The 20,966-nt window shown below is 40.1% G+C and overlaps 1 protein-coding gene and 1 long non-coding RNA gene across 2 annotated transcripts in view; both read right to left on the bottom strand.

The window, feature by feature from the left end:
* Window positions 1–2,623: 2,623 nt before the first annotated feature.
* Window positions 2,624–13,672, bottom strand: LOC115936936 (uncharacterized). Its single transcript, XR_014148422.1, has 2 exons — window positions 13,584–13,672; window positions 2,624–3,399 (listed from the first exon to the last, which is right to left on the bottom strand). It is a non-coding gene; the product is annotated as an uncharacterized LOC115936936 (long non-coding RNA).
* Window positions 13,673–18,828: 5,156 nt separating this feature from the next.
* LOC102740835 (uncharacterized) overlaps window positions 18,829–20,966 on the bottom strand; it is a 22,802-nt gene continuing 20,664 nt past the window's right edge. Inside the window, exons 3-4 of the mRNA XM_081829704.1 lie at window positions 19,881–20,108; window positions 18,829–19,074 (exon numbers count right to left, since the gene is read on the bottom strand). Coding sequence (XP_081685830.1) covers window positions 18,829–19,074; window positions 19,881–20,108 — 474 coding nt within the window. The remainder of the gene's footprint in view (window positions 19,075–19,880; window positions 20,109–20,966) is intronic.

Below are 20,966 nucleotides of genomic sequence, written 5' to 3'. Positions count from 1 at the left end.
GAAATAAATAAATAAAAATAAATTAAAAAAAAAAATGGCTTTCCCCTAGAATGCCTGCTCAGATTTTCCCTTCGTTTTGAATCTATTCCTTACTCCTGTCAACTCTTAGATAATATAGTAAAAGTTTCTTCTTCAAAGTATCAATCTTCTGTTATTTAGGTCTTTTATTATTTAGATCTTTTCAACAAAAGAGTTTGTGGTAGGGTGTCTGGGTGCCTTAGTCAGTTAGGTGTCTGACCCTTGATCTCAACTCAGGTCTTGGTCTCAACGTCCTGAGTTCAAGCCCCACCTTGAGCCCTGCGTTGAGCCCCACACGTTGGTCCTGAGATCAGGAGTCGAACGCTAAGCTGACTGAGCCATCCAGGCACCCCTTAACTAAATATCTGTGCTTGGTTCTCCCAGAAAAGGAAGGCCTAGGCAACCCATCAGCAGTTCCCTGTTCAATACAAGTTACCTGACCTGACTCTGAACCATCACTTTGCTCCATACGAGGAAAGTAACCTTGCAATAACCAATCTGCTCTTACCTTGTATGACTTCCCTGTGACTGCTTCCTTGTGCCTGTAAGTCCTTCATTTTGTACAACTCCTTGGTGAACTTTTCTGCTAGACTGGATGCTGCCCAATTCATGAATTGGTGAATAAAAACCTACTAAATCAGTAAATTATGGAATTTTTTCTTTTAACAGGAGGGATAGGTTTTACAATGTGAGAGATAGTGAAAAAAATGGAAGGTGTTATTGTGAATTATGAATATTGGATTTCTTTGTTGCTTGTTTGGAATTACTTTCAACTACTTTTGATTCGTAATTATTCCTTTATAACACACAAATTGGATCAGGCAGAGCTTTACATACAGATTACACAAACCAGCTAGTGGAGTTAATTGAAGGAATTTGAATTACATTTCCACTACTTCCTTGACAATATCGCTCCCCACCCCTCCAACCCCAGGCTTCTATAAAACCTACTCTTCTTATGGAATTCTTACCAACTGACCAATCTCCAACTCTTATTCATTCAATGAAGATTTAGGAACCTTGTTCACATTCCTCTTTGATGTGGGAAAGACGTTATTAGGGTTCAAAGCTGATGGCCAAGAAAGAATTCTTGAGACGTCTTTGGTGCAAAAAGGTGATTTTATTAAAGCACAGGGACAGGACCTGTGGGCAGAAAGAGCTGCTGCACCGGAGTTGTGTGGGGTGGCTGATTATATACTATGGGATTGGGGGAGGTAAGGAAAAGGGAGGTTTCAAGAGAACTTTCATATGCTAAGGAGGACCTACAAGATACCGAGGCCTTGCCACTGTCAAGTTAAGGTTGTTTCTCCCCTCTAGCAAGGCATTAACATTAAGATAGTTAGGAGATTCCGGGAAGAATGTCACACCACTGTCCCACCCAGGAGTGGGGGGGTGGGGGAGGTTGTAGGGTGTCAGCTTTTGTCTTCAGCCAGCCTTCTGCTCCCTCATCACTCTTCTATATCAAATTCATGCCATAATCCTAGATTTCAACAGCCACAGTAGATGGCCCATCCAACATTTTAGCTTTGTGATTAGTATGCCTATTTAATTCCAGTGATCTTCCCCTAAATTCATGTGTTGTTGAAGCCAGTTCATTCCAGCTCCTGAGAGCTGATTTGTTCCTATCTCTTTCTAGTTCCCCACTCAATAACATGTTGGTAACTTGAAATCAGCCGTGGTGACAGTATTTACACAACAAAAATCAACAAATGCTGCAAATCAGGAACTTTATTTTTGAGGACCATTTCCCAGCAATGACTGTCTCTATCCCACTTCAACCTCTCACACACAGATCCAGAAACAACCTGGGGTTTGGTCATCAGCAGGCATTGCTCCACACCAGAAACAGAAAACCCCAATAGTTCATTCTCTAACCACCACCTCAACTCTCAGCTCTCACAGCCCTATTGCCCTCTACCTTCTCTTCAGTATCACACAGAACTTCAGGCCCTACTTGCATGTTTTCTCCATAAATCACAAAGATAGAAAGGATTCCAGTGGACCATGCTGTACTGTTTCCTGTGATCCTCTATTAAGAAGAGGACCAACAAACTACTCAACATTTAGCAATTAGCTCCTGGAGTAACACAAGGTAATAAAAATCCTATTTCTTCAAAAGTCAATCAAAACATGTTCTTACCTTCATCACGCGATGTTCATGGTAACTTCTTTTTTCTTTTTTAATTAAGTAAGCTGCATGCCTAGTGTGGGGCTTGCACTCACAACCGGGAGATCAATAGTCACATTCTCTACAGCTGGCCAAGGGAGGAGGAGGGGGAGGAGGGGGAGGGGAGGAGGGGGAGGGGGAGGGGAGGAGGGGGAGGAGGAGGGGTAGGAGAAGAAGAAAAGAAGGAGGAGGAGAAGAAGGAGAAGGAGAAAAGAAAAAAAAACAACAACCCTGTTTTTGTTTGTTTGTTTATCAAAAAGGTAAATCAAACAACCAGGCAACATCATGCAGGATGTTTTGAGTCAACATTTCTGGCAGGACATTATATCCAACTACATGTCCTTATAATCTAAAAATATGTGTGGTTGCAGGGATAAGTGAAGGAAGGTGTATTGGTTTCCTATCACTGCTGTAACAAATTACCACAAACTCAGTGGCTTAAAACAATATAAATTTATTATCTTACAGCTATGTAGGTTAGAAGTCCTACACAAGTCTACCAAACTAAGGTCAAGGTGTCAACAGAGATGCATTCCTTCCCGAGGTTCTAGGGGAGAGTTTATTTCCTTGCCTTTTTCAGCTTCTACAGGCTGCAATGGTATCTTCTTCTCTTTTCATACTCATACAGGGGGCAAATCTGTTCACATCTGCCAACAGATCTAGAATGGTTTCTTTTCACTCTGCCTGTTCTCTTTCAGATGTACCCTGTATCAATAGACTAAAAGAATTCAAATAACTTTCAAATGTCACTTAAAATAATAAAAAGAAATACATCATACATAAAGAGAGGGAGAGAGACAGACAGACAATGGATTTCTAATGAAAATAGTTGTTCGGTCATACAAATATCTCCATGAGGAATCTTTTCAGAAACCATCCTTTCAAGAGAACATTTGGGTAGAAGTGTCTGCTTAAATACTAGGATAATATTGTGATGGTCAGGACATTGCACATGGACTAAAGTACTTCTACCACAACAATTCCCAAAGGGGATTCATTAATTGGATTTGAGGAAGGAGAATGGAATTGAAAATAACTATATTGCAATTAAAAAAATGACATACGTAGGGCACCTGGGTGGCTCAGTTGGTTAAGCGACTGCCTTCAGCTCAGGTCATGATCCTGGAGTCCCGGGATTGAGTCCCGCATCGGGCTCCCTGCTCAGCAGGGAGTCTGCTTCTCCCTCTGACCCTCCTCCCTTTTGTGCTCTCTCTCTAAAATAAATAAATAAAATCTTTAAAAAAAAAAATGACATACATAAAAACTTGCTTTGTCATCATATATATAAATAGCTTAGATACACAGCTAATTATGTTCCCATGTTGCTTTGAATACCAAAGGGAATGGTAAGGAATGGTAATATCTCCTTATTCTAGAGCTAGTTTACAGTTTCAGTCCTATTTCCATGTTTTCTGTCCTCTTTTGTCTTAGAAGCACAGCCACCAGGATTGATGAACTTGAAGTCAAATCAAAATAAATAACCCAATTGAAGCACAGACAGAAAAAAAATAATTTTTAAAAAATTGCATTCAAGACATGTGGCACACTCAAAAGATCTAACATATCTGTAACTAGAGTGTCAGAATAAAAAAAGAGAAACAATAGGATTGAAGAAATGACGACTAAAAAATTGTCAAACCTGATGACAGACATCAATCCACAGATTCAATCAACTCTGAAAATCTTCGGCACTATAAAGATAAGTAAAACCATACCAAGGCACATTACAGTCAAATTGTTTACAGTTAAAGACAGAGAAAAACTTATAAGCAACCATGGGGCGGGGGAGACACATTACCTTCAAAGATGCAACAACAAGGGGCACCTGTGTGGCTCAGCCAGTTAAGCCACCAACTCTTGATTTTGGGCTCAGGTTGTGGGATAGAGAGCTGCATCAGGCTTCACGCTCAGCATGGCATCTGCTTGAGATTCTCTCCTTCTGCCCCTGCCCCTTCCCCCACTCACACACACACACTCTCTCTCTCAAAATAAATAAATAAAATCTTCTAAAAAAAAAAGATGCAACAACAAGACTGAGGGCTGACTTTTTTTAAATTTTTTTAATATATTTTAGAGAGAGACAGAGAGAGCATGCAGGGGAGAGGCAGAGGGGGAAGAGAATCTCAAGCAGACTCTATGTGGAGTGTGGAGCCTGACTAGGGGCTGGACATGGGGCTGGACTTGGGGCTTGATGTGGGGCTTGATCCCAGGATCCTGAGATCACAACCTGAGCTGAAACCAAGAATCAGATGCTTAACTAACTGCTCCACCCAGGCACCCCCTGAGGACTGACTTTTAACATAAACTAAAGCAGTCAGAAAATAACAGAATAACATCTTTAATGTACTGTGGGAAAACCTATTATCCTAGGGTTCTACACCCAGTGAAAAATACCATTTGGGGCACCTGGGTGGCACAGCTGGTTAAGTGTCCAACTCTTGGTTTTGTCTCGGGTCCTGATCTCAGGGTCGTGAGACTGAGCTCCATGTTGGGCTCTGCGCTCAGCATGAAGTCTGCTTAAGACTCTCTCGCCCTCTGCCCCTACCTCCTGCTCTCTCTCTCTCAAATAAATAAATTAATTAAAAAAAAAAGAAAATACCATTCAAAAATTAAGATTAAATAAGGAAGGGCGCCTGGGTGGCTCAGTTGGTTAAGCGACTGCCTTCGGCTCAGGTCATGATCCTGGAGTCCCTGGATCGAGTCCCGCATCGGGCTCCCTGCTCGGCAGGGAGTCTGCTTCTCCCTCTGACCTTCCCCCCTCTCATGTACTCGCTCTCTCTCATTCTCTCTCTCTCAAATAAATAAATAAAATCTTTAAAAAAAAAAAAAAAAAAAAAAGATTAAATAAGGAAGTTCTCAGGGAAAAAAAAAAACTAAAGTGATCCACTGCTATAAGAACTGTGCTATAAGAAATACTAAATGAAATTCTTCAGGCTGATGGAAAATTAGCCCATTCAGAAACATAACAATGGTAGGAAGGAATAAAGAGCACCAGAATCGGTAAATGTATAGAGAAACAGAAATCAGTACTGGCAGTTAATAATGACAATAATAATAACATCTTGTGAGATTTATTAAATTTGTAAAACTACACGATAATAATAGTATTGTGGGTGTAGGGTAGTTTAAAGTGAAAAAATAAACTTCTTAAAAGGAGCAGAAATTGTAAAAGTATTAATTTAAAGTAAGTGATCATAAGTCAAGTACATCTCTAGGTCTAGGGTAATCACTAAAGATAACAAAAGTATATTATTAAAATACAAAAAGAAAAATACAACAATAAAATAAAAATACTCAATTCAAAGTAAGTGATAAAGGAAAAATTAAGAAACTGTATTAGTTAGTGTTCTCCAGAGAAACAGAATGAATAGGATGTGTGTATATATGTAGGAAAAGATATTATTTTTAAAAATTGGTTCTATGCAATTATAGAGCCTGGCAAACCAGCAGGCCGGAGACCCATGGAAAAGCCAATGTTACAATTCAAGTCTCAAGGCCATCTGCTAGCAGAATTTGCTTTCACACAGGGGAGGTCAGTTTTTGTTCTGAATAGGCCTTCAGCTGAGTGAATGAGGCCCACCCACATTATGGAGAGCAATGCTTTACTCAAAGTCCACCACTTTAAATGTTAATTTCATCCCAAAACACCCTCACAGAAACATCTAAAATAATATCTGACCAAATATCTGGGCATTGTGGCTCAACCAAGTTGGCTCATAAAATTAACCATCATAGGAACAAAGAACAGATGGGGAAAATAGACAATAAACAGCAATATGGTAGACTTAGATCCAACATTATCAGAATTTAAACATCAATAGCCTAAACATTCGAATTTAAAAGCAAAGATTATAAGATTGAATTTAAAAACACAAAGCTCAACTATATGCTATTTATAATAGATATGCTTTAAATATAACAAAACAGAATGGTTGAATAAAAAAGGGGGGAAATTGTCATGCAAACACCAACTGAAAGAAATGTGGCTTAGCTATGTTAATAACAGACAAAGTAGACCATGAGATAAGAAGTATTACGTGAAATAAAGGATTAGATTTTATAATGATAAAAAGGGGCAATTCAACAGAAAAATAAAAATCTTAAATTTGTGTGCCAATTGTTTCACAATTAAAAAGTGTTGACAGAACTAATACATAGAAAAATCCATAATCATAAGTGCAGATTTTAACAAACTTTTCTCAGTAACTTACAAGACAAGCAGGAAGTCCTAAGCCTAAAAATCTCAGTCAACCTAGCCCTTCCTGCCAAGGAGGGGACAGCTGAAGGAGCTGGAAACCTGACATGGGCTAAGAAGAATCCTTTTTACAGAGTCTTCTCCAGAGTCCACCCCACAGGACCTGCTTCCAGTCCTTCTCTCCCTCTTCCAACACTGGTGGAATGATGAAATTTTAAGAAAAAAAATGATGGCGTTGCTACATTGCTACTAATTTCTGGCAAATAGGGTATGGGTGGAAGTGTTATTTGGCAGCTTCCAGGACTCTTCCTTAAGAGATAGGACTAAGATAGGCACTTTGTCTCTTCTTTGTCCTTAATTCTGCTGCCTTGGGTCCGTCTTGGATCATGAAGTCCTAACAGAAAAGCAGCCAAATTCTCTATCACCATAGAGAGCTGTAACTGGCCCTTGACAAGCCTACTCAAGATTTTAATGTAGCAGAAAAATAAATTTCTATCTCTATTAAGCTGTCTTTTTAATTTTAGCCACTTTAATTAATGAATCTCATTGTGGTTTTGATTTGCATTTCCCTAATGGCTAATGATGTTGAGCAACTTTTCATGTGTTTATTTGCTGTTTGTGCAACTTCTTAGGTGAGATGTCAATTCAAATCTTTTGTCCACTTTTTAATTGGTATGTTTGTTTCCATGCTATTAAGTTCTGAGAATTCTTCACAAGTTCTATATACCAGTCCTTTTCGGATGTGATTTACAAATATTTTTTCTCAATCTGTGGCTTGTCTTTTCAGGCTCTCAACATTGTCTTTCAAAGAAAAGATGGGGGCTCCTGGATGGCTCAGTCAGTTAAGCATCTGCCTTCAGCTCAGGTCATGATCCCAGGGTCCTGGGATTGAGCCCATATTGGCCTCCCTGCTCAGCGGGAAGTCTGCTTCTCCCTCTACCCTTCCCCCGTGCTTGTGATCTCTCTCTTGCTCTCTCAAATAAATAAAATCTTTTTAAAAATGTTTTTAATTTGATAAAGTTCAATTTATCAAATTTTTTCTCTTAAGGGTCATGCTTTTGATATCATATCTAAGGAGTCTTTAACTCAAGGTCAAAAAATTTTTCTCCTATATTTTCCTCTAGAAGTTTTATAGTTTTAGCTCTTAGATTTAGGTTTATAATTCATTTTTAGTTCCTTTTTGCATAGGGTACAAGATACAGATCAAAGTGCACTCTTTTAGGCAGATGGACCAAATTGTTCCGGGATCATTTGTTGAAAACACTACTCTTTCTCCACGGAATTGCCCTTCTATCTTTACAAAACAAACAAACAAAAACAAAAACAAAGTTAAAAAAACAGATATTCATGTATGTCTGGATCTTTCAGGACTTTCTATTCCATTCCATTGATCTTTTTATTTATTTCTATGCCAATATCCACTGTGTTAGTTATTATACCTTTATTTTTTCATGAACTATAAAATTTTATTAAGATATTGAAAACATTCTTTTTACTTAGTAAATGATTTTTACATAATATCAATAGGCATTTATAAAGATGTCCATGACTTTTATATAACATTCAACACACAGTGAAACTAGCAAATCTAATATTCAACCACATAATTTCTTCCTTTACATGATACATAGAATGAATACAATGTCAGTTAAAATTTCTGCCTGAGCATATGTTTCCCTTAATCCCCTTTGTGCCTCCTGGAGATGGGGCAAAATGAGCTGGACAGACTTGGAACTTTGTTCAAAGCATAGTTACTGTAGCTTTAAATAAATATTGAAATCGTGTACTGTTAATCCTTCATCTTTGCTACTCTTTCTCAAAGATGTTTTGGCTAGTCTAGGTCCTTTGCATTTGTATATAAATTTTACAATCAGCTTGTTATTTATAGAGATTATGTTAGTACTCTTTTCCCAAACAACTTTATAAAAATAAAATGAAAGTTATTTGGCATCTTGTAGTAAAAATGGGAAAACAGTAGTGTAACTCAATTATTCTACTGTGATTTTAGGTTAGTATGTAATTCTTACTCCTAATTTTTACACGTTCATAGGAATTATCAAAACTTCACATTAGAAGAATATATTATGGCTTGATCTACATAGAAAGTTAAAATCCACAAATTTTTACCATGTCAGGTACAAGAGAAAACCCCAAATCCAATGTAAATCCTAGGAGACTTGATGTCTCCAAAATGAATGTTTGCACTGAGTGGCAGAATGTTTGTACATCGAAGAAGCTAAAAAAGGAGGGGGGGAGGGGGAGAAGAAGAAGCAGAAGAAGCAGAAGCAGCAGCAACTGTCACTAGGTGAACACCTCATAAAAGTCCAAAAAGAAGAGCATGGGGACTTTAAAAATGATCCAGTAAGACTTGCAGCTCTTTACTTTCTTGATTAATAAGACGAAAACACAATGTGAATTTCATCAAGTACTAGAAAAGCATTAAGAATATGAACCCACCAAAAGCAGATTCCAGCAAATGGGAAAATCGTATTTTGGGTAATTCTGTGAAATTCTTAAAATAGGTCAAATTTTTTTCTTCTATAATACTTACCCCTTCAGGGAAGAAGCATAAATAAGAATCCCATTGTCTATTCCTAAGGCAGATTATGTACCTCAAAAATTCCAGGGAAATGCTTTTACAGAAGTGAAAGAATGTCCCAATTACATATTGGTCATAACAGAATCAATAGGAGAAAGCTCAAAGGTCATCTAGAAGTTTTCAAACCAGCCTTCATATTAGAATCTCAAAGAGAACTTTAAAAAATACACATGACTGGGCCCTACCCTGAGTTCTGATTTCTCTTAGCTGATCTAGGGGTGGGGACTAGCATATATATTTTAGAAGCTGGCTGGGTAATTCTAATGTGAAGACAAAGTTGAGAAGGACTGTCCAACTATTTTCTTTTATATATGATAAAACTAAGGCAAAGAAAATTGATTTTCTCAGGAATGAAGCTAATGATTATTAGCAAGAGAAAACAAGAGAATGTAACATTTACAAAGAATTGGTTATTTATTGCTGCTTATATTACCCCCAAAACATAATGACTTAAAATAACAAACATGTACTACCTAACAGGATTTTGAGAATGCTTTACTTGAGTGATCCTGTTCAGTATCTCCTGTGACATTGTTGTCAAGCTGTCACCTGGAGATACAATCATCTGAAGGCTTAACTGGGGCTGAACAAAACTGCAGAAGACCTAACATTCCTCACTGGCTATTAGGAGCAGGCCTCAGTTTCTTGCCACATAGGACTTTCCAAAGCGCTGCTTGCTATGTCCTCATGAAAGGTGTTCACCTAGTGACAGTTGCTGCTGCTTCTGCTTCTTCTTTACCCAAATGAATGATCCAAGAGAGGGAGCAAGGAGGAAGTCATGATGCCTTCATGATCTATTGACATCCCTCCACTTCTGCCATATTCTACTCATTAAAAGCTAGTCACTAAATCCAGCCCACACTCAAGAGCAGGGAAATTTGCCACCACCCTTTGAAGGAAACAGTAGGAAAGAATTTGTGGTCGGGGGCGCCTGGGTGGCTCAGTAAGTTGAGCATCCAACTCTTGGTTTCAGCTCAGGTCATGATCTCATGGGTTGTGGGACTGGCCCACATGGGCTCCCCACTCAGTGGAGAGTCTGCTTCAAGACTAACTTAGCTTAGGGCGCCTGGGTGGCTCAGTTGGTTAAGCGACTGCCTTCGGCTCAGGTCATGGTCCTGGAGTCCCGGGATCGAGTCCCGCATCGGGCTCCCTGCTCAGTGGGGAGTCTGCTTCTCCCTCTGACCCTCCTCCCTATCATGCTCTCTCTATCTCATTCTCTCTCTCAAATAAATAAATAAAATCTAAAAAAAAAAAAAAAAAAAAAAAAAAAAAGACTAACTTAGCTTAACTGTAGTTTAAACAGTAAACATTTATTTCTCGCAGTTCCAGAGGCTGGGAAGTCCATCATCAAGGTGGCAGTTGATTCAGTTCCTGGTGAACACCTGCTTCATGGCTTGCAGTGTCCTCACATGGCAGAGAGAAGAGAGCTCAGGTCTCTCTTCCTCTTCTTAAGAACACTAATCCCATCATAGGGGTCCCACCCTTGAGACCCCATCGAAACCTAATTACTTCCCAACAGTCCCACTTCCAAATACATTGAAGGTTAGGGTTTCAATATTTGAATTGGGGGGGGGGGCGGCGAATTTCACATCTATATGCTAATATCTTTCCTTTATTATTATTTTTTTAATATTTCATTTCTTTTTTGACAGAGAGAGACAGCTAGAGAGGGAACACAAGCAGGGGGAGTGGGAGAGGGAGAAGCAGGCTTCCCGCTGAGCAGGGAGCCTGATGTGGGGCTCGATCCTAGGACCCTGGGATCATGACCTGAGCCCAAGGCAGACGCTTAATGACTGAGCCACCCAGATGCACCTCTTTCCTTTAAAACTATATCCATTTTGATGAAAATTTATTTTTTTTCCCCAATCGTCAACAATGCTGTGATAAACACCTTTATATATAAAAAGAAAACATATCTTCGTGTACATGTATAAACATTTCTGTAGGATAAGCTCCTACAAGTGAAATTACTTGGCAAATTTTAGATAACATCAGACCACACTTCAGAAAGGTTGCAAAAATGTCCACCTTCTCAAAAAGGAGGAAACACTGTTTCTGTAGTAACTGCCAGTATAAACATTTGTATCAAAAGACTATGTACAGTTGACCAGTGAAGGGGGTCAGGGGCAAAACTCCCTGCACAGTTGAAAATCCACATATAACTTTTTTATAACTTCTGACTCCCCAAAACCTTGACAGCTAATAGCCTACTTGGACCAGAAGCCTTACTGATAACATAAACAGTTGATTAAACATGTTCTGTATATGTATTATATACTGTATTCTTACAATAAAGTAAGCTAGAGAAAATATTATTAAGGAAATCACAAGGAAGAAAAAATACATTTACAGTGCTATACTGTATTTATTTTTTAAAAAATCCATGTGTGGGCAACCCTCTCAGGGCCCCTCCTTCTTCGGGAGCTTTATACTATCGCTCAATAAACTTTGCTTTGCTGCCCACCAAATAATAATAATAATAATAATAATAATAATAATAATAAATAATAATCCACATGCACCCAAGCAGTTCAAACCCATGTTATTTAGCTGTATTTCTATTCTCTTACAGATGGGCCATTCTCAATCTTCATTTTACCTAATCAATCTAACTTTTCACATTGTCGATTACCTCTTCTTCCACAAAGCACTTTCTTCACTTTTCTTCCAAGGCTATATGCTCTCCTGCTTTCCCTCAAAACACACTGGACTCCCCCTTGTCAATCTTTCCTCCTGGTTCCTTCTCATGGAACCAGGGAATGGTCAAATCACTTGCAATCTCATGGATTTAAATACCTACCTCCAGCTGGATGTCTAAGAGGCATCTAAAAACATCTAAAGCTACATTCATAATCTCAACCCAAAAACCTGGTCCTTCCACATGTTACCTTATTTCAACTCAGTAAATTGCAACTCCATCTTTCCAGTTGCTCAAACCAAATCCTTTCTCTCTTAGATCCCAACTTCCTCTTCTTTCAGATTTCTGCTTAAAACAGATCCTGCCTCCCACCATCATTCCCTATACTTTTAGTTTGCCTTTTTAAAAAATGCCATGTCTCAATATCTAAAATTAGTGTTTCTTTAATTGATCATCATGTCCTCTACCAGAATATTAATTGAGGGTAGGAATTTAGCTGGTTCGCTACAGTATCTCTAGCATCTAGAGCAGTTTTATGTTGTTGTTGGCACACTGATCACTCTATTTGCTCAATAAACGAATGAGTTGCAGATCATACATAAATATAATTGAAGATCAGGCTGATGAAGTGGCAAAGGCAATAAACTTAGAGATAAAGCATGTAGGACAGAGGTTTAGCCTAGGCACAGCTATGATGCTTTAGGCAATTTATCCTTCAAAATCGATTTCCTCATCTGTAAAATAGTGTTTATCCCATATTCCTCAGAAAATGAGACCATTGATACAGTGTCTCTTTGGATTGCAATACACAAGTTTCACCACCTGCAACATCTAGGAAAAAATATGCTTCAGTTCTTCTCTTAATTTCATCTACTAATGTATAACAATTTGAGTGTACATCTTCAGTCTCTCATGTTACACCGTATCTTTAAATGTCCACTTGTGCAAACTTTGAGAATAGTAAAGGCAATTACCAGGAAAAAAAAATCACCAAAGAGTCTCTAATTCCATTATGGTGATGGTTGTACAACTATGTAAATATGCTAACAATCATTAATTGTACACTTAAAACAGGTGAACTTTATGCTATGTAAACTACATCCCAATAAAAACCCCCAAATAAAGAACGAAGTTCAATAAGTAAGCTCTGCTATCAATCAGATCATCTTAAGAAATGGTTTATGAAAGAAACACCAATAGTTGGTCGAGTCCAAAGTGACCTGAACAACCCATCGTCAGAACGGTAATGGGATAACTAAGCTGAGGGCTGTAAGAACGAAGCCAGGTTCCTCCAGGAAAGAAAGCATCATACTCCGAAGCCTGCAGTGTCAGTCCTCACAGGCATCGCACCTGCCTCCCTCCTCCTGTCCTGCTCCCCAAGCAAAAGCCCCATCTCACTATGCAGAGTGGACGCCTGCGGGAGGGAGTGTCCGCCCTCGCTGGTCCCTCAGCGTCTAGTTTACATAAGGCCCGCGTCCCCTCCAACCCCAGATCTGCGCGGGGAGCTGACAAAATCTAGGCTTGCTGTGCTGACGACCCTCCCCGCACTGACCGACCCCGAGATCACCCGGGCACTTGGAGCCGCCGGCGCCCCAGCTCAGAAGGGCCTACAACAGCGCGCCGGCTCCGACTCTGGCCGAGCAGGCGTCACCCGAGATTTTAAAACGGTGACGGGCGCCACCTGGGCCCTCCAACTCGGGGCTGTGGGCGCCACCCAGAGCACGCCCGCGCGGAACTCCCGCCAGAACTCTCCCGGGGAAGCCCAGCGCGCGGGCGCCAGCGTCCGGCCGGGCCCAGGAGCCGCGCCCCGCTCCCGCGCGCGCGCAACTGTCCTCCCGCGACACCGCCCCTCGCTGGGCTGGACTCGCGAGGCCCGACCTCCCCCCTCGGCTAGTTTCCCGCCCCGCACGGAGGCGCGATCTGAAACGGGTGTTCCGCCAGCCAATGACTTCTGCCAGCGAGTCACCTCCAAGGTCCCCCGTGGCTTTTTCGCCCCCTTCCGCCTTCAGCGATGCCCGTCGACCGCTCCAATTGCGAGCCTCTTCCGTCTCCGCCCCGCAGAGCCGCCCGAGCGCGGCTAGTTGGACGGGGCGCAGGCGCAGTAGCGCGGACTCGCTGAGCGGTCGCGGAGGCCGGGACTGGGCTGTGGTGCGCGGCCGGGGATCGCACCTGCAGTTTGGCGGCATCCATTGAAGAATCTCGAATGGGAATCCTGCCCAGGCACGTGGTCTTCGTATAAGCAGCCGCTCTCGTCGCTGCGGTGTGTTGGGCCGCAGGCGGGCCTTCAGAGTAGGCTGTACACGTCCTAATGGTTCCTCTTTTGCAGAAGAGGACACCGCAGATAGGCTAGGAGGGAGGAAATTGTCTCAGCCTTTCACGCCCGAAAATGGCACCTTGCATTCGAGGGAACGGTCCCCAGACAGAAAGTGCCTGGCTGTGCCTGCTGGCTTCCGTCCTGGGGCAACAAGCTCCATTAATCTGACCTGAAAAATGTTTCTGCTAGGGCAGTTGGAGCTGCCTGAAACCCGAGTCACAAGTCAGAAGTGCAGACCACATTTCCTAATTTTGAGGTTTATTTTAAAATTTGAGGTTGGTTAACAACAGATGTGCAACAAGAATTAAGTTCTTCTTACAGGCCACTAGTTACTGCATGCCACGTGGAGCCCCATAAATTTACCATTTCTCTTCAAACTCATGCTGTCCTCTATTTGCCATATCCCCAGTGTTAGACCTGGAGTCACTTTCTAGTTTGGCCCCTAAGAAAATTCCTCATTCCAGTTGACCTCTCCCTGTCCCACAAGTGAAGGAGATCTTATTACTTAACTAGTGGATCTGGTTGCCATAGTTAACTCTACTTTTGGTCATTTGGACAGTTAACAATTTGGGGCAATTATGAACAATGCTGCCATGAATAATTTTAGAAGTATCTTTTTGTAGAATATATATACACATTTCTCTTTTTTATGGTTTATTTTAAAGATTTATGTTAGAGCATGAGCGGGGGGTAGGGGGGTAGAGACAGAGGGAGAGAAGCAGACTCTTACTGAGTGCAGAGCCCAACACGGGGTTCAGTCCCATTCCCCTGAGATCATGACCTGCGCCGAAATCAAGAGTCAGAGGCTTAACAGACTGAGCCACCCAGGTGCCTCATATATACACATTTCTATTAGGTAGGAATATATGTGTATTCAATTTGGGTAGATGTGAGCTATGGTCAGCAGAATAATGGCTCCCCAAAAAGGTCTATGTCCTGATCCCTGGAACCTGTATTTTAGGCTACATGGCAAAAGGGAATTAAGGTTGCTGATCAGCTGACTTTAAAATAATTATTCTGGACTGTTCATTTTAGAAATAGTCTGTTAACTATAAATATAAATATTCCAACTAAGAACACAAGTTCTAATTAATATCCTGCTTAAAATACAGTTAATAATATAATTAGATATATGTTATAAGTAACAATTTAGACTAGACCATAAATAAATGTATAGAACAAGATAATGACCAAGAAGAGTTAAATGCCAAATATTAAAGGAGAGAATTTTTCAAGTGAAAAATTCCCAATGCATTTTATTCATAATGTAGCCAATTCAAGATGCTGGAGGAGATGTCTATATCTTCTGTGTTCTTGTTGGCAGCAATGAAGACAGAGCTTTTTTATTTATTATCCTGTCCAGTCTCACAATCAGATGCAATCTTTGATTTGTTAGATGCTTCATAATCTTGTATAATAAGCCTTAGGTGATTGATGATTTCCTTGTCAGCTGTTCTCATGTTAAATCCCAACATCTTCATAATAATTTCTCAAAAGTCAGAAAGCTACAAAGAACCACCAAAAACATAAGATATATCATTAGTGGGTGCCTGGGTGGCTCAGTCGGTTAAAGGCTGCCTTTGGCTCAGGTCATGACCTCAGGGTCCTGGGATCGAGTCCCACATTGGGCTCCCTGCTCAGCGGGGAGTCTGCTTGTCCCTCTCTCTCTGCCCCTCCCCCTGCTCGTATGTGTGCTTTCTCTCGCTCTCGAATAAATAAAATCTTAAAAAAAAAAAAGATATATCATTAGTTTTGGTCACCTACTTATTGTGTACAATGAAATTGGTATCAGAAATGTGGTCTTATTAAACATTTCTTTATGAAATGTAGTATTCTACATTCAAATTATATTTTTAAGCTAGAAATATGGTCTCTTCTCTTACAAGAACTCTTTATTTAAAAATGTCCTTTTCAGGGTGCCTGGGTGGCTCAGTCGTTAAACTCCTGCCTTCAGCTCAGGTCATGATCCCAGGGTCCTGGGATCGAGCCCCGCATTGGGCTCCCTGCTCAATGGGAAGCCTGCTTCTCCCTCTCCCACTCCCCCTGCTTGTGTTCCCTCTCTAGCTGTCTCTCTCTGTCAAATAAATAAATAAAATCTTTAAAAAAAAAAGCTTTTAAATATATATATTTAAAAATAATAAAAATGTCCTTTTCATTTTAAGATTTTATTTTTACACTTTATAGACTAAACCTAATTTTACTGCTGCTTGTTTTTCATCCCTAAGGAAATTCTTTTTTGGACTTTGGATTTGCTGTATGGTAATAGTAGTCCCCTAAACATCTCTCCACTCCTCCTCCCAAAACCATAGTGATCTTCTAAGGAAAGCAGTTATAACCACCCACAAATCATATCTAAAGCATAAGTAGAGAATATCACAGAATTCAGTTTGCGTATAAGTGGGGAAATAAATATCCTAAACCAGCAGAGGCCACTCCTGAGCCCACACTGGAGGATGCAGTTGGTTTCCAGTGGTGTCCCAGAAACAGGACAATATATAAATGGGGAAATACTGAGAAGTCTACAACCTGGTGGGTCAGAAAACTGGCAAGTGGGAAGGAAAAGAAAAGGGCTTAGAAGCACATGAGATCAAAAATGGCAGTCTTTTTTTTTTTTAAGATTTTATTTATTTATTTTTAGAGAGAGAGCTCGTGCCCACAAGTGAGCTGGGAGAGGAGCAGAGACGGAGGGAGAGGGAGAGAGAATCTGAAGCAGACTCCAAGCCCAGCACAGAGCCCGACGCGGGGCTCCATCCCATGACCACGAGATCATGACCTGAGCTGAAACCAAGAGTCCAATGCTTAACCAACTGAGCCACCCAGGCACTCCCAAAAATGGCAGTTCTGAAGGACAAGGTTTCTGAGGGGAGAGGGAGATACTTGGAAGGGTGAGATGTTCCTTGGAGGTTTGGAGATAAAGGAAAAGAAAAAAGCTAAACAGTGGAAAATAAGGTACTTCTATAAACAAGAGTCTGCAGAACCGGGTATCATATAACCTCCCACCGCAACAGAAAAGGCTTGATGTAAGACTTTAGAAACTGCACTCACTGTGCCAACACAAGAGGGTAGTATTGAGTTAAGAAACCAAGTAAGTAAACCCTGCCCTGTAACTACCCTAAAGTAGAAACACCTGAAATTGAGAGGGCAGGGCAATTAAAAGGATTTTATTTTATTTTTATAGATTTTATTTATTTAATAGAGAGAGAGGAAGGAGCAGGAGGAAGGAGAGGGAGAAGCAGACTCCCCACTGAACAGGGAGCCCACACAGGGCTCATTCCCAGGACTTGATCCCAGGACTTTGGGATCATGACTGGAGCCGAAGGCAGACATCCAACCAACCGAGCCACCTAGGCACCCCAATTAAAAGGATTTTAAAGTGTATAGATAAATGGCAAGTAATATCCCTCCAAATTTCTTTAAGAAGAAAAGAGCATCATCCAAACTAGTCAGGAGATGAAAATACTGCCCCCCTCAAAAAAAAAAAAAAAAAAAACAAAACACTGCCACGGAGCAAAAGAAACATGTTTGACACAATACCTGATATGGATTACATTTCAGGGGCGCCTGGGTGGCTCAGTTGGTTAAGTGTCTGACTCTTGATTTCTGGCTCAGGTCATGGGGTCGTGGGATTGAGCCCCTCCATGGGCTCTTTGCTCAGCATGGAGTCTGCTTGTCCCTCTCCCTCTGCTCCTACCCCACTCACATGTGTGCACTCTCTCTCACTCACAACTAAATAAGTAAATAAAATCTTTTAAAATTGTTTTCAAACAAGGATTTGCAGACATGGGGGGACAGGAATACCTCTATTTTGAATCAGAAATGTAGTAATTCAAAATACAAATGGACCAAAAAATGACATCCAATATGCCTTATAGATAAGGAAGATGTGGTGGTTGAACTCAGGCAAGAATAAGACAAAGTCATCTCAGAAGCAAAGAGTCAACTACAGAGTACCCAAAGGAGAAGAGATCTGACTGAAAATATAGTAAGGATATTGGGAAGAATAAAAACAAGAATATAAATATGCAGAAGTTTAAAAAGAGAAAAAAACAAAAATAATATCATGATTTTATGTTTCAAGAATCTTTTAAGGTAATTGATAAAAGTTACATATATCTTAAGCTACCAGTAATAGAGATGTGGCATATAATTCCACAGTAGCCCCAAATTATCAGTTAGCCTTTTAAAAATTCTCTTGAGGGGCACCTGGATGGCCCAGTCCTTTAAAGCATCTGACTCTTGGTTTCAGCTCAGGTCGTGATCTCAGGATTGTGAGGTCGAGCCCCGAATCGGGCTCCAAGCTCAGTGCAGAGTCTGCTTGAGGTTCTCTCTCCCTCTCCCTCTGCCTCTGTCCTTCCCCTCATTCTCTCTCTTTCTAAAATAAATAAATCTTTTAAAAAAAATTCTCTTACAACACCTGCTTTATAAATGTAGTGAAAATCTAGGCAAATTTAGAAGCACTACCCTCTTTTCCTAGGAACTGACTCAGCCCCAGACACATGGTTTCTCCTGAACTTCCATTCTCGGACATCTTTTTCCTCTTGTCATTGGTTAATCAGAGGATGTGTATGCAAACCTAAGTGAAGATAATCATATATGCTGCCCCTTGCTACTGTGGATTCACCAGGAATAGGCATTTGACCTAAGCTGAGCTTTCTTAGACCCTTTCCTGGGACTCTCTCTCCTGTCACAGATTCTCTAAACATAAAGCAAGCTGACACACACAGATGATTAGAAAAGCTTTAGAAGGCTCCAGGCACTGATCCTGTGGTCCAAGTGCAGCTCTTGCCCCCTCAGAGGTCTGGTTGTTTAACTCACCTTTGATTCCATAAGCCAACAAACTCCTTTTTGTCTGGCTTAGATAAGAGTCTAAGTTGAGATGGGTGTTGATCACTTTAACTCAAAGACTGTTGATATAATAATGAACAAAACAAACCTCGTGTTTTTGTCCTGGAACTTTATCATTTGCTGTGCAGAACTCAGGAGTGACAGTGTCTAACAGCTGATGGACCTTCTCTTTGTCCCCTCTTGCCTCTTCCTTGGCAGAGTCCAATGTAGTTTTCAAGTTGTCTGTTTTCATAACTGCCTTCCCTTTCATTGCTTCAACTTGTGTTAAAGATTGCCTGAGCTTTTCAATTGTTTTGTTCTGTGAGGGTATAAGGTTGGGGGAAAGGGAGATGACTAATTAGATCTCTTCTAAATAAAAGACAAGATGCATGATATAACCCATGCTTCTTTTCCTTCTTCTTCTTCTTTTTTTTTTTTTAAGATCTGATATACAGAAAAGAAAGAAAATTCCACAATTTATGAATTAAGAGGACATTTCTCAACCATCATACTCAATAACAGTCACTGAGCACTTTTATAAACTAGGCACTTAGGATTTAAAGAGGTTTAATGAGTATTCATGTCCTCAAAAGTGTTAATAGCCTCTGTTAACCAAATTCAGAAATAGAGAAAATAACTGGCTTTGAAGCAAGATAAATATTGCTGATAAAATGGCAAAAAAAAAAAATTGATCCATTAGTATTTAGTGCACCTTTGGTTTAAGGCATAAAACATATTTTGAAATACTACAAGTGAAGCTTGATATGGAGAAGATCCAAAGAGGAGCCTCCAAAAACGAATAAAAGTTTAACTATTTACTATTTACTTTCTTATTGAAAGACCAAAATAAGATGAAAAGAACCAGGACTCTAGAATCCTAGCATTTAGAAGTAGGAAAGAGAATAGGCTTTGGTGTGGTTGATATTACTCTGGTTTTTTTAGATAAGTGGTAGATGTCCATGCATCTAATTTTATTATCCTATATGCTTTAATATTATATATACTCATGTGTGCATATAAAACCATTTTACTGTTTTTTTAAAAATTCAATAAGAAACATGCAGCTAAAATAATAACAGACCAAAGCTGAAGAGAATTTTTGAAAGCCTCACTTCCTTTACTTACCTTAAGGACATTTACTCTTGTAATTTGAATTTTCATACTTTTATTTGACAATTTCAAATCACTGAGCTGTTTCTGAAGTTTCTGAATTTTCTCCTCTAGTCCCTGAGTTGTAGCAATCTGTAAATTTTGCTGAATATTCAATAACATTTGTTTCCCGTTGTCTTTCTCTAGCTGTCTGGACATCTTGCCATGCTCATCTGTCCACGAATTCTTAGTCCCAGAGTTTTCCTTTGCAGAAATCAACAGTATTGAAATAAAGAAGTTGTACTTTAAGGTGGTGTTCCACACTAGCATACCAGATCTACTCTAGGCTAATAAACCGCAGACAGTAATACTTGCATACGTAAAATATTTTTTCACCATAGATATGCATTATTAAGGGCGCCTGGGTGTTTCAGTCGGTTAAGCATCTGCCTTCGGCTCAGATTATGATCCCAGGGTCCTGGGATGGAGCCCCGCATCGGGCTCCCTGCTCAGCAGGAAGCCTGCTTCTCCCTCTCCCTTTGCCACTCCCCCTGCTTGTGCTCTCTCTCATTCACTCTCTCTCAAATAAATAAATAAAATCTTTTTTAAAAAAAGATATGCATTATTAAAATAATCTGGAAAATAAAATATGACAATAAAATTGATGGCTCAGTGCTAACAATTTTATAAATACCAGATGGTAACATAGATTATATCAACTTTTCTAGCAATGTATTATAAGGAAATAAATATTTAAACATTCATACACAAAGATATTCTTTACATTATTTATAACATGAAAGAATAGAAACAATGCAAATGTCAAAAAAAGAATAACTAGGGACGCCTGGGTGGCTCAGTCGTTAAGCATCTGCCTTTGGCTCGGGTCATGATCCCAGGGTCCTGGGATCGAGTCCCACATTGGGCTCCTTGCTCAGTGAGGAGCCTGCTTCTCCCTCTCCCTCTGCTGCTCCCCCTGCTTGTGCTCTCTCTCTCTGACAAATAAATAAATAAAAATCTTAGAAAAAAAGAATAATTAAATAAAATACATATTATTGTTATTTTTTTAAAGATTTTATTTATTTATTTGACAGAGAGAGACACAGCGAGAGAGGGAATACA

Source organism: Leptonychotes weddellii, chromosome 9 (genome assembly GCF_054177405.1).
Source record: "Leptonychotes weddellii isolate Sample4059 chromosome 9, ASM5417740v2, whole genome shotgun sequence".
Taxonomy (NCBI): domain Eukaryota; kingdom Metazoa; phylum Chordata; class Mammalia; order Carnivora; family Phocidae; genus Leptonychotes; species Leptonychotes weddellii.
Note: the sequence above shows the minus strand (reverse complement) of the source record. Positions and strands in the feature narration are given on the sequence as shown.